Source organism: Piliocolobus tephrosceles, chromosome 21 (genome assembly GCF_002776525.5).
Source record: "Piliocolobus tephrosceles isolate RC106 chromosome 21, ASM277652v3, whole genome shotgun sequence".
NCBI classification, from domain to species: domain Eukaryota; kingdom Metazoa; phylum Chordata; class Mammalia; order Primates; family Cercopithecidae; genus Piliocolobus; species Piliocolobus tephrosceles.
In genome coordinates, this window is record NC_045454.1 from 5,485,728 (window position 1) to 5,499,406 (window position 13,679).

The 13,679-nt window shown below is 43.1% G+C and overlaps 3 protein-coding genes across 3 annotated transcripts in view; all 3 read left to right on the forward strand.

Moving 5' to 3' along the window:
* Positions 1-10,003, forward strand: part of ZNF320 (zinc finger protein 320) — a 25,279-nt gene extending 15,276 nt beyond the window's left edge. The window contains exons 2-3 of the mRNA XM_026448832.2: positions 5-67; positions 5,784-10,003. Of these exons, the coding sequence (XP_026304617.2) occupies positions 5-67; positions 5,784-7,171 (1,451 nt within the window). The 3' untranslated portion in view covers positions 7,172-10,003. The remainder of the gene's footprint in view (positions 1-4; positions 68-5,783) is intronic.
* Positions 1-13,679, forward strand: part of LOC111528918 (zinc finger protein 468) — a 183,006-nt gene that overhangs the window by 138,393 nt on the left and 30,934 nt on the right. The gene's annotated exons all lie outside the window — the stretch shown is intronic.
* The window catches only part of LOC111528915 (zinc finger protein 28), a 163,364-nt gene that overhangs the window by 76,152 nt on the left and 73,533 nt on the right, over positions 1-13,679 (forward strand). The window lies entirely within an intron of this gene.

Below are 13,679 nucleotides of genomic sequence, written 5' to 3' on the forward strand. Positions count from 1 at the left end.
GACCCTGCTCAGAGGACTCTGTACAGAGACGTGATGCTGGAGAATTACAGGAACCTGGTCTCCCTGGGTGAGTTTAGCATCGCTCCTGGGGATGTGCCCTTGTGTATCTTTGCATTTTCTCTGCGTTCTCTTGGGAGCCCCATTCTTGCTTGACTAAAATGGAAGCCGTATTGAGTTAGAAATGAAAAGCTTCATGATGTAGCATCCGGCCTTTCACTGTCCCCTTTGTTTAAATGTTCTGCATTTTTCGTGATACCTCAATGTGGGCTCCAGAACTAAAGTAGGGATAAAACCTTACGGCAGGCTGGGCGTGGTGGCTCACGCCTGTCATCCCATCACCTTGGGAGGCTGAGGCATGTGGATCACTATGGGTCAGGAGTTTGAGACCAGCCTGGCCAACTTGGAGAAACCCAGTCTTTACCAAAAATACAAAACTTAGCCAGATGTTGTGGTGCACACCTGTAATCCCAGCTCCTGGAAAGGCTGAAGAAAGAGAATCACCTGAACCCAGGAGGCCAAGGTTGCAGTGAGCCAAGAACACACCACTGCACTCCAGCCTGGATGACAGAGCATGACTGTCTCAAAAAACAAAACCAAAACCTTTTGGCAGACTTTAAAGATACCCAGTTCCCTGTTTGCTTCTCCTGTGCTTTCAGTTCAGTAGTTCTTGGAAGAGAGCTTGATGTCCACATATTACATGTTACAATGCTCCCTCAGCATTCAGAAGGAGGCAGTCAGCAGAGCAATTAGTGAAATATTTTCCTACATCCATCTGTAATGTCTTGTTTCCTACAGAAATTTAGGGCTGGGACTCTAGAAAAGCTCCAGCACCTCATGGTCCTTTCTTTTTATAAGCAGGAGTCTCTGACCTGCTGTCTCCATGTTGGAGCAAGGGAAAGAGCCCTGGACCGTGGAGAGTGAAGTGAAAATAGCAACAAAATCCAGCTGGGTGGGAATGTATTACAGGTGTAAAGGCAGGTAAGAGCTCAGATGGGCAGAGTGGAAGCTCCACCTTCCAATAGTGTGTGGGGAGACTCTCTGCAAGTGGGAGAATTCTGTGGGAAAAGGAAAGTTTCTATCCTGAGATCTCTGAAGGTACATCTTTCTTTGCCCTCACATATTCCTCTGCGCTTTCCTTATTTATTTCTTTTCTTTTCTTTCTTTCTTTATGACAGTGTCACTCTTTCGCCTGGGCTACAGTGCAGTGGAACGATCTTGGCTAACTGCAGCCTCCACCTTTCGGGCTCAAAGGATTTTTGTGCGCCAGCTTTCTTGGAAGCTGGTACTGCAGTTGCTCACCACCATGCCCAGCTAATTTTTGTGTTTTTAGTAGAGAAGGGATTTCACCATGTTGGTCAGGCTGGTCTCAAACCCCTGATCTCAAGTGATTCACCTGCCGCAGATTCCCAAAACTCTGGGATTATAGGCGCGAGCCGCCATGCCCAACCACTGTTAATATTTTAAATAGTTTTGTCTTTTAGTTCTGAGTAAACATGTAAGTGGTTGAAGCATGATTTCAGGGTAAATGTAACAACCACGTTAGTGTCCATTCCTTTCAGTATGCAGAAGTGAAGTGTGTTGTATTGATATATGGGGAGACGTTATTGTTGCAGGTATGTTAAACATCTTAGATTATAGCACAATAGTGAATCTTAAAATTTCCATAACCTGGCCAGGTGCAGTGGCTGACACCTGTAATTCCAGCACTGGGATGCCAAGCTGGGCAGATGACCTGAGGTCAGGAGTTCAGAACCAGCCTGGGTAGCATGGTGAAACTTCGTCTCTACTAAATTTACAAAAATTACCCAGGTGCAGTGGTGGGCAGCTGTAATCCCAGCTACTCAGGAGGCTCAGGCAGGAGACTCGCTTGAACCCAGGAGGTGGAGGTGGCAGTGAGTCGAGATTGCACCATTGCACTCCAGCCTGGGAGACAGAGCGAGACTCTGTGTCCAAAAAAAAAAAAAAATTCCATAACCTGCAAAAACTTCTTCTTCTCCAGCAGAACTTTTTAAATTTATGTCAGAGTTACTTTTGTGTGTGTTGCATTTCTGTTAACATATATACACAGTGGCTTTTCATTTTAAATAATATGAAAAAGAGTTTACTCATGAAGAAAAGGTACACGTATGCAAGTTTCTGTACTGTCCTTTTATTAATTAATTAATTGATGTATTTATGAGACAGAGGTTTGCTCTTGTCATCTAGGCTGAAGTGCAATGCTGCAATCTCGGCTCACCACAACCTCCACCTCCTAGGATCAAGCGATTCTCCTGCCTCAGCCTCCCAAGTGGCTGGGATTACAGGCATGCGCCACCACACCCAGCTAATTTTGTATTTTCAGTAGAGACAGGGTTTCTTCTTGTTGGCCAGGCTGGTCTCAAACTCTTGACCCCAGGTCATCTGCCTGACTTGTCCTCCCAAAGTGCTGGGATTATAGGCGTGAACCACCACGCCCGGCCTACCTGTTTTTTTATTTACCTTTACTGGAGAGCTTTATATATGTTTGTGGGTTGGAGTTACTCTTTAGCCTTCTGTCATTTTTTTTTGTTGTTGTTGAGACACAGTCTCAGTCTGTCACCCAGGCTAAAGTGCAGTGCTGTGATCTTGGGTCACTGCAACCTCCACTTCCCAGGTTCAAGCGATTCTCCTGCCTTAGCCTCCCAAGTAGCTGGGACTATAGGCGAGTGCCAACATGCCAGGCTAATTTTTTGTATTTTTTTTTTTAGCAGAGATGGGGTTTCACCTTGTTAGCTGGGATGGTCTTGATCTCCTGACCTCATGAATCTCGCACCTCACCCTCCCAAAATGCTGGGATTACCATGCCCTATCTGTCTCAAGGTTTTTAAAACATGTTAGTGCTATTAGATGGCTTCAAGTATTGCAAGATTTATAGTACAGACCCTAAACTTCCTTTGTTTAATAAGATTTGTCAGCCTTCGGTGATGTTGATGAGATGCTCCTGTTCTTGTCTCTGTCATTTCACTGTCCTGTTAGAAATAGTTTAGACTGGCTGACCACGGTGGCTCACGCCTCTAATCCTAGCACTTTCGAAGACCAAGGTGGGGAGATTGCTTGAGGTCAGGAGTTTGAGAACAGTCTGGCCAACATGGTGAAACCTCGAATGTACTAAATGACAAAAATGGGCCAGGCCCCCTGACTCACACCTAAAATCCCAGCACTCTGGGAGGCTGAGATGGGTTGATCACTTGAGGTCAGTAGTTCGAGACAAGCCTGGCCAATATGGTGAAACCCCATCTCTACTAAAACTACAAAAATCAGCTGTGCATGATGACATGCACCTATAATCCCAGCTACTTGGGAGACTGAGGCAGGAGAATCATCTCAACCCATGAGGTGGAGGTTGCAGTGAGCCGAGATCATGCCACTGCACTCCAGCCCGAGCGACAGAGCGAGACTCTGGGCTGAGGAGGGAGAATCACTTGAGGTAGGAGAATCGTGCCACTACACTCCAGCCTGGGTGATAGAGAAACTCGATCTGAAAAACAATGAAAAAGGAAGTAGCTTAAACTGGGAGGCTGAAGACACAGACATTTATTTCTCATGAATTTGGAAAGTAGGAAATCCAAGAGCAAGGTGCCAGCAAAATTGGTTCTTGGTGAGAGCCTTCGTCATGGTTTAGCCCAGCGATCTTCCTGCCATGTCCTAATATGGTGGAAAGAGGAACAGGCAATGAGCTCTTTAATGTCTCTTTATAAATGCACTGGTCCTATTCACGAGTAGTCAGCACCCATGACTCAGTTCTCTCAAGGTCCGCGTCTGCAGGAACATCCTCTTAGAGAATACCAAATCTACCAAAGCTTATTTGAGAAGTAGTTATTTATCTTACTTTACTTTTTTGAGATGGAATCTCATCTTGTTGCCCAGGCTAGAGTGCAGTGGCACGATCTTGGCTCACTGCAACCTCAACCTCCCGGGTTCAAATGATTCCTGCCTCAGACTCCCAAACAGCTGGGATTACAGGCACCTGCCACCACACCCAGCTAATTTTTTTTTGTATTTTTAGTAGAGATGGGGTTTCACCATTTGTTCCAGGCTGGTCTTGAACTTAGGATCTCATGATCCACCCAACTCAGCCTATCAAAGTGCTGGGATTACAGGTATGTGCCACCGTGGCCGGCTGTTAGTCAGTTCTTATTCCTTATAATGCTGTGTATTTTCTTCACTTCATACTTCAGAAAGTAGTGATCTTAACACGTATTTCAGGTCTTATGTTGTGTACTGGTGGTAACTACAAGTTTTGGCTTTTTTCTTAAGAGGGAATTGTTTAGAATTCTGTAGGCAGTATAAATCTACTTATTATTTTCTTTCTTGTTTTATCATGGGTTGTAATATTTTATTGATTTTTATGAGTTTTCAGTGTGTGGTATGCAGTATAACTGACACATTCCCTTTGTGAATGTCACAAAGTGCCACTGGGCACAGTGGCTTATGCCTGTAATCCCTAGGACTTCGGGAGGCCAAGATGTGTGGATCACCTGAGGTCAGGAGTTCGAGACTAGCCTGGCCAACATGGTGAAACCCCATCTCTGTTAAAAGTACAAAACTTAGCTGGGCATAGTGGCGCGTGCCTGTAATCCCAGGTGCTCGGGAGGCTGAGACAGGAGACTTGCTTGAACCCAGGAGGCGGAGGTTGCAGTGAACCAAGATTATGCCATTGCACTCCAGCCTGGGTGACAGAGTAAGACTCCATATCAAAAAAATAAAAATACAAAAATGTTTTTAAAAAAGTCACAGCGTGCCTGTTCCACATGGATATAGGTAATTTTGTAACAGTTATTCAGAAAGATATGGTATTAAAATGTTCTTTTTTTTTTTTTTTTTTTTTTTTAGACAGAATCTCACTCTGTCTCTCAAGGTGGAGTGCAGTGGTGCGATCTCAGCTCACCACAATCTTTGCCTCCCAAGTTCAAGTGATTTTCCTGCCTATCCTTTCAACTAGCTGGGATTACAGCCGCCAGTGACCACGCCCGGTTACATTTTGTATTTTTAGTAGCCACGTTGGCCAGGCTGGTCGAACTCCTAACCTGAGGTGATCCGCCTGCCTCGGCCTCCCAGAGCACTGGGATTACAGGTGCGAGCCACCACCCCCTGCCTTTTTTTATTTTCTGAGATGGAGTCTCACTTTGTCACCCAGGCTAGAGTGCTGTGGTGCAATGTTGGCTCACTGCAACCTTTGCATCTTGGTTTAAATTGATTCTTGTGTCTCAACCTCCTGAGTAGCTGGGATGACAGGGTGGGCCACCACACCTGGCTGATTTTTGTAATCTTCTCAGTGCTATGATTGTTTGATAATATAGAATTTCCATTGATTTCGATTATCCTTACAAGAGCTTGTTGTGGATTATTTACCAATATAGTATATTGTCTGGTTTTGTAGCATGTATTTGTATATACTAAATATACTGTATATATTAAGAATATATATTTTTCTCTTCATTGATGTGACAGTGATATGTTTTTTGCACAATGTGACACACTTTAGGGTCACCGTGGAAAAATACTCCTGACTTCAGGCTTACTCATGTTTGTGCCCTGTCCGTGTTTTGTCATGATATTGGAAATAAGCTTCTGTAAAAATGATTTGAAGCACATGTAATCGGTCTTTATTTATTAAAGAATCTACTCGTTTTGTGTTCCTAAACTTTGAAGCTCATGTTTGGGAAGTTTAAATAAGTATTTTTTGTGTGTGTGATATTTACACATTTCAGTATTATATACCATCTGTACTTAATTGGAAACCTATTGGTGTTTATATTTTGTAGATATCTCTTCCAAATGCATGATGAATACATTGTCGTCAACAGGGCAAGGCAATACAGAGGTGCTCCACACAGGGACATTGCAAAGACAAGCAAGTTATCACATTGGAGCATTGTGCTCCCGGGAAATTGAGAAAGACATTCATGACTTTGTGTTTCAGTGGCGAGAAGATGAAACAAATGATCATGAAGCACCCATGACAGAAATAAAAAAGTTGACAGGTAGTACAGACCAATATGATCAAAGGCTTGCTGGAACCAAGCCTGTTAAAGATCAGCTTGGATCAAGCTTTCATTTGCATCTGCGAAGACATAGGAGAATTCATACTGGAGAGAAACCTTACAAATGTGAAGAATGTGAGAAAGTTTTCAGTGGCAAATCACATCTTGAAATACACAGGAGAATTCATAGTGGAGAGAAACCATACAAATGTAAGGTTTGTGACAAGACTTTTAAGCATGATTCACACCTGGCACAACATACTAGAATTCATAGGGGAGACAAACATTACACATGTAATGAATGTGGCAAGGTTTTTGATCAAAAAGCAACCCTTGCATGTCATCATAGAAGTCATACTGGAGAGAAACCTTACAAGTGTAATGAGTGTGGCAAGACCTTCAGTCAGACGTCACACCTTGTATACCATCATAGACTGCATACTGGAGAGAAACCTTACAAGTGTAATGAGTGTGGCAAGACCTTTGCTCGAAATTCAGTCCTTGTGATTCATAAGGCAGTTCATACTGCAGAGAAACCTTATAAGTGTAATGAATGTGGTAAGGTTTTTAAGCAACGAGCAACTCTTGTAGGACATCGTAGAGTTCATACTGGAGAGAGACCTTACAGATGTGAAGACTGCGACAAACTTTTCAGTCGCAAATCACATCTTGAAAGACATAGGAGGATTCATACTGGAGAGAAACCATACAAATGTAAGGTTTGTGACAAGGCTTTCCGGAGTGATTCACGCCTTGCAGAACATCAGAGAGTTCATACTGGAGAGAGACCTTACACATGTAATGAATGTGGGAAGGTTTTTAGTACAAAAGCATACCTTGCATGTCATCAAAAACTGCATACTGGAGAGAAACTTTACAAATGTGAAGAATGTGACAAAGTTTACATTCGCAAATCACACCTTGAAAGACACAGGAGGATTCATACTGGACAGAAACCTCACAAGTGTGATAAGTGTGGCAAAGCCTTTAATTCACCTTCACACCTCATTAGGCATCAGAGAATCCATACTGGACAGAAATCTTACAAATGTCGTCAGTGTGGCAAGGTCTTCAGTCTGAGGTCACTCCTTGCAGAACATCAGAAAATTCCTTTTGGAGACAATTGTTTCAAATGCAATGAATACTGCAAACTGTCAAGCATTAATTGACATTAGAGTCAAATCAGCCTTGACCTGAGTTTGAGTTGACTTAACATTGAGTTCAAGCATTAATTGACATTAAACTGTTTATGTTAAGAGAATTGGGCCAGGCACGGTGGCTCACACCTGTAATCCCAGCACTTTGAGAGACCAAGACAGGTAGGTCACTTGAGGTCGTGAATTTGAGACCAGCCTGGCCAACAGATGGGAGCCACTTTTCCCAGCCTGAATGTTCTTTTATTTATTCTTTTAAGGTGGAGTCTTGCTCTGTTGCCCATGTTGGAGTACAGTGATGTGATCTCGGCTCCCTGCAACCTCCACCTCCCAGGTTCATGCGATTCTCCTGCCTCAGTTTCCCAAGTAGCTGGGACTACAGGCTCCTGCCACCATGCCTGGGTAGTTTTTTGTATTTTTAGTAGAGATGGGTTTCACCATGTTAGCCAGGATGGTCTCGATCTTCTGACCTTATGATCTGCCCGCCTCCACCTACCAAAGTGCTGAGATTACAGGTGTGAGCCACTGTGCCTGGCCTGTTTTTTGTTTCTTTAACAAAAATTTGTAGAAAGTATTGTGTTGAATCTAAATCACATTTGGTTATATAATCATTTAGCAATATTATTCCATTCAATATGGCTTGTATCTCTATTTATACATGTTTTTAATCATTTTGATCAATGTTTGTAGATTTCAAGGTAGAAATTTCTCACCTTTTTTATGTTTATTCCTAAGTATTTCTCACTTTAAGTTCTTTAGCAATTGAAAGTGTTTTTTAGTTTTCTTTTAAAATTGTTTATTGTTAATGTATGGAGATTCAACTAGTTTTTGCTGCTGTTATTCTGTTCTGCAAATCCACTGCATATGTTTATTAGTTCCAGTTGCATTTTGGTTGACTCTGTGATTTTCTACACAGAAGATCATGTCATCTACAAACTATTATAATTTTACTTCTTTCTTTCTGATTTGGATGAGTTTGATTTCTTTTGCTATTTCATTGCTCTGGCTAGGACAGCCAGTATTGATTGAATAGAAGGGGTGAGAGCATTCTTGCATCATGTGAGATCCTACAGGAAAAGCATTACATGTTCCCTGATTGGTTATTTCCACTGTGGTTGTTTCATGCATGGTCTTTCTATTGTTGAGGTAAATGTTCTTCTGTATCTATTTTGTTTAGGATTTCCATGATGACTGGATGTTGAATTTTGTGAAATGCTTTCTCTCCGTCTACTGAGATGATTTGATTTTCATCTTTCATTCTGTTCAAGTGGTATATCACATTGATTTGCCTGAATATGTTGAACCATCCTTGCATCTCAAAAATAAGTGGCACTTGAATATCTACAATCCTTTTTATATCCTCTTGAATACAGTTTGCTAGTACAAGGGGTCTTCAGGAAGCTCATGGAAAAATACATATTATGAGAAAATTGTGCATGATGTCACATTTTTTGCACCAAAATAAACTGGTACAAATCTGTTATAACATGTCTGAACAGGCTGTAGTTTGAGGAACTCACATGGGTAACACATGAGTTTGAAAAGAGACTCATTCAAAGCAATGTAAATTCTGCTAAAGTTGAAACAAGAAATACCAAATTTACAATGAGACCAGATGCAGTGGGCTCAGGCCTGTAATACCAGCACTTTTAGAGGCCGAGACAGATGGGTCACATGAGCCCCTGGTACTCAAGACCAGCCTGGACAGAATGGTGAAACCCCCTTCTCTACAAAAAATACATGAATTAGCTGGGCATGGTGGCATGTGCCTGCTGTTTCAGCTTCTGTGGAGACTGCAGTGGGAGGATGGCTTGAGCCTGGGAGGTCGAGGCTGCAGGGAGCCATGATCATGCCACTGTACTCCAACGTGGATGACAGAGACAGATAGTGTATCAAAAAATGAATTTGGTAAAGTTTGCGTAGAGGGACAAGGAAATCATGCTTTATGAAAGATTATGGGGACGATGCCCGAAAGAAATCACCGGTTTGTAAATGGATAAGTCTTTTTAAGTTGGGAAAAGACAGTGTTGAAAGTGATGCACAGGCCAGGCGCGGTGGCTCACGCCTGTAATCCCAGCACTTTGGGAGGCTGAGGCAGGCTGATCATGAGGTCAGGAGATCGAGACCATCTTGGCTAACACGGTGAAACCCCGTCTCTACTAAAAATACAAAAAATTAGCCAGGCATGGTGGTGGGCTCCTGTAGTCCCAGCTACTACTCGGGAGGCTGAGGTAGGAGAATGGCGTGAACCTGGGAGGCGGAGCTTGCAGTGAGTCAAGATTGCACCACTGCACTCCAGCCTGAGCGACAGAGCAAGACTCCATCTCAAAAAAAAAAAAAGAGAGAAAGTGATGCACAGAGTGGCAGACAGACCATCCACATCAGTTTTGTAGGTACAACTGTCAAAGAAGACACTGGAGAAGAGCCAAGCTGGGTCTATAAGGAATTGCACATAAGATGGCACACATATGTATGCTGTCTGAGGATCCAGTCACGTTACCATATCAAGCTGAAAATGTCACCACTATTTAGAGAGCTGGACGTGTTTTATTGAGAATGAATTTTTTCTCTCTGGATCTGTTATGAGCACCTTGGTTGGATGGGTTCAGTAATAAATATGTGAGACTTTTCATTTTAAAAAAGTCAAATTACTTAATTCTGTATTTTAAATTCTGTTTCGTTTTTTTGAGATGGACTGTTCTGAAAATTTTCTCATCTTCTCTAACCCGGTTCATGACAGACCCTTGGACTTTACCGTTATGGAAAAATCTGTATAAAACAGTATCAGTGTGTGAAAGCATTATGGCTGTCACAAGCTTGTGGAAGGAAAATCAAAATTAAGCCAAAGAGAAAAGTCAATCTGGGAACCGCATCAGACAAACCTACCTTCCATTTTATTCTTTTTTTTTTTTTTTTTTTTTTTTTTTTGATACGGAGTCTCGCTCTGTCGCCCGGGCTGGAGTGCAGTGGCCGGATCTCAGCTCACTGCAAGCTCCGCCTCCCGGGTTCATACCATTCTCCTGCCTCAGCCTCCCGAGTAGCTGGGACTACAGGCGCCCGCCACCTCGCCCGGCTAGTTTTTTGTATTTTTTAGTTGAGACGGGGTTTCACCGTGTTAGCCAGGATGGTCTCGATCTCCTGACCTCGTGATCCGCCCGTCTCGGCCTCCCAAAGTGCTGGGATTACAGGCTTGAGCCACCGCGCCCGGCCTCATTTTATTCCTAAACAAGATAGCTACAAATATTTTTTTTAAAAGCTACATATGCCTCTCCCAAACTGGAAACCTCAAGATCTCCACCCTAAAATAGTTCTGTTGAATTTCACCCTGGCAATATAAACTAATAGCTTATCTTTCCAGGTGTGGGACAGAACCCATCCCTTTGCACACCTGAGACAAATGCCTCTCTGATTGCTTCCACCGCCCTATAGTGTATGTAAAAACGTAGGGTCACTGAGCCAGTCTAAGGCGTAACTGACTATTCCTCCTGTCCCCTCACATATAAATTGTGTACCTAGTGAAAGGCTGCCCAAAGACTCAAAGAGTGTCAGTTTTGTCATCTACCTGTGACCCAGAAACTCCCCAATTCCAGTTATTCCACTTTTCCAGACCGGACCAATGTACGTATGTACTGACTGCCATCTTGTGTGTCGTAAAATGTGTGAAACCAAACTGCAGCCTAAACACCTTGGGCCCACGTCATCAGGACCTCCTGAAGTTCGTGTTAATTGACCTTAGAGGCCCCCTGCCCCCAGGCCCAGGACACATGTGTTTCCTTTTTCTTCATTTCTATTAAAGATGGGTCTCATTCTATTGCGCAGGCATGAGAGCGGTGACAGGATCAGAGCTCACTGCAGCTTCAATCTCCCGGGTTCAAGGGATCCTCCCACCTCAGCCTCCAAAGTACCTAGGAACACAGCCATGTGCCACTGCACTGGGCAAATTTTTGTGTTCCTGGTAGAGATGGGCTTTCATTATGTTGCCCAAGCTGGTCTCAAATTCCAGGGCTCAAGTGGTACAGCCATACTGGTCTCCCAAGGTGCTGGCATTACAGCCATGAGCCACAAGCCCAGTGTGTTTCTTAATTAAAAAAAAAAAAAAAAAAAAAAATAGACCAGGTGCTGTGGCTCATACCTGTAATCCCAGCACTTTGGGAGGCCAAGGTGGGCGGAACATCTGAGATCAGGTATTTGAGAACAGCCTGGCTAACATGGTGAATCCTCATCTTGACTATAATATAGAAATTAGCTTGGTGTGGTGGCAAGTGCCTGAAATCCCAGCTACTCGGGAGGCTGAGGCAGAAAAATGGCTTGACTTTGGGAGGCGGAGGTTGCAGTGAGCTGAGATCGTGCAACTGCACTCTCGCTGGGCAAGAGTGAGACTCCGTCTCTAAAATAAAATAATATAAATAACTGCTTCTCATAAAAGCTTTGGTAGCATCTTATGAGGTCACATCATTGTTTTGCAAGTATGATATGTGTTCAAAATATTCTTCTATGATCCTACATTTCATTAGATATATATTTTTAACCATTTTAAAATTGTTTTTCTCTGAAATTTATTGTGTTCAGTTTGCATTGAGGACTGCATGCTTTCTAGTCTGTATCATATATTGGAAACATTTTCTGGTACGTGATAAATGATTTTAGCTTGTTTCAGTGTGTACTTGATAAAGATATCGAGGAACTTTTTCTTTATGCTGACATCAAAATTTAGCTGAAGTAGCCTATTATTCCATTTTCTTTCTTTATGTCATCTGATTAAATGGTGAGCTGTGAACTGCTAAGTAAATGTTCCCCTCAGGTTCCTCTGATCTATCATGTTCTTTGCAGATGTTGAAGGATGGGCTGGATTGACTTGGAACCTTGTTCCAGCAGAGCCCATGTGTTCATGAAGAAAACATTTGCTCAGATCTCCTTTGTACCGCTGCCTCTCTTTCACTGTTTTAAACACCTATAGCTATCTTTTTACAATTGTGTTTATTTTGAAGATATTACTCTGATTTTTCTGGGAAAATAATTACATGTTTAGGATTCATGCCTTCAGAACCTTAGACATTGAAAGAAGCATTTCATTTGCTCAGGTATATAAAATTGTCCTGGAATTTTTTTTTTTTTCTTTTTTTGAGATGACGTGTCACTGGGTCACCCATGCTTTAGTGCAGTGACACAATCTTGGCTCACTGCAACCTCTGCCTCCCAGGCCCAAAGATCCACCCCAGTCAGCCCCTCAAATGGCTGAGACCACAGTTGCACACCACCACACTTGGCTAATTTTTTGTACTTTTGGTAGAGATAGAGTTTCACTGACCCCTGAAATACTTTGCCAAATAGTGTGTGGCTTTTCCTGTAGGAGAGGGTCATGCTCAGCTGCAATTTGAATTTTAAATGGATTCCTGTCCTCCAAAAATGTAAAAATCACAAATACCAGAATGGAAAAAAATGGGATTAGACTCAAATCACCTTGAACTTATTCTTGTCTCTGTCCACATCCACTGCTTTTCCTTATCTCATCTCACAGCTTTAGCCCACCTACTCATGTCCCCTGCAGGCCTCTCCCCTGAGCTCTAAATCCTGTGTCCAGTTGTCTCCTCAGCTTTCTGCTGGGACATGAAACAGGCATCTCCACCTTCACGTGTCCATAAGTGACTTCCTAAACCCCCAAACACATTCCCTTACAGCTCTACACTTCTGAGATGAGGGTGACTGTGTACTTCTGGAAGCTTAGCCAAACTTGACAACATTTATTTCAAGTATGGGAGATAAATTGCATTATTTGTAAGTGTTGTCATTTATAATGTAAAGAGAAATTTGCATGTATACATAAAAGGAGTGAGAACATACATTTCCAAAAATCTTTTGAGGTGTGAGAGAAAAATGTTTCAAGACCTCATCCTTGTGGATCTGGGCTCCCACGACTCCTCTGACTTCATCTCCTGCCTGGGTCCTCCTGGCTTCCTCTACTCTAGCCATGCAGGCTTCTTTCCTTTTTCTGGGACTGAGGTTGCTCCTTTCTCAGGGCCTTCACCTGGGCTGTCCGTCTGCCTAGGATCCTCTGGCCCCTCAGCTGCAAGTGACAAGCAGCATTTCTCCCCTAAGTCTTTGTTCTGACATCACTGTTTCTATGGAAACGTTTGTGATCGCCCACAGTCCTCCATTTGACATGGCAACCCCACCTTCACCCCCACCTCTCGTCCATGTTGCCTGTTCTGTGTGATTGTTTTTGCTCCTTTGCTATTCACTGGATCCTGGTGGGAACAAGTCCCCAAGCAGAGAGCAGAGCCAGAAGGTGGGGCTGTGCTGGGCTGGTGCCCTCTGAGGGGAGCTCAACCCTGGCTTCGCATTAGGGTTCTCAGGCATTTTGGAAATACATCTTTTATGCTGCTTTATCAGAGATTGCTATTATCATAGATTTAAACCCACCCTCAGTAATATTGACTATGGCGCTGGTGATTCTCATCGGTGTCCAGTATTGAACGTCAAGGCAGTTTCCTCCATGTTGAGAGCTGAGATCAGCCTGTGATCC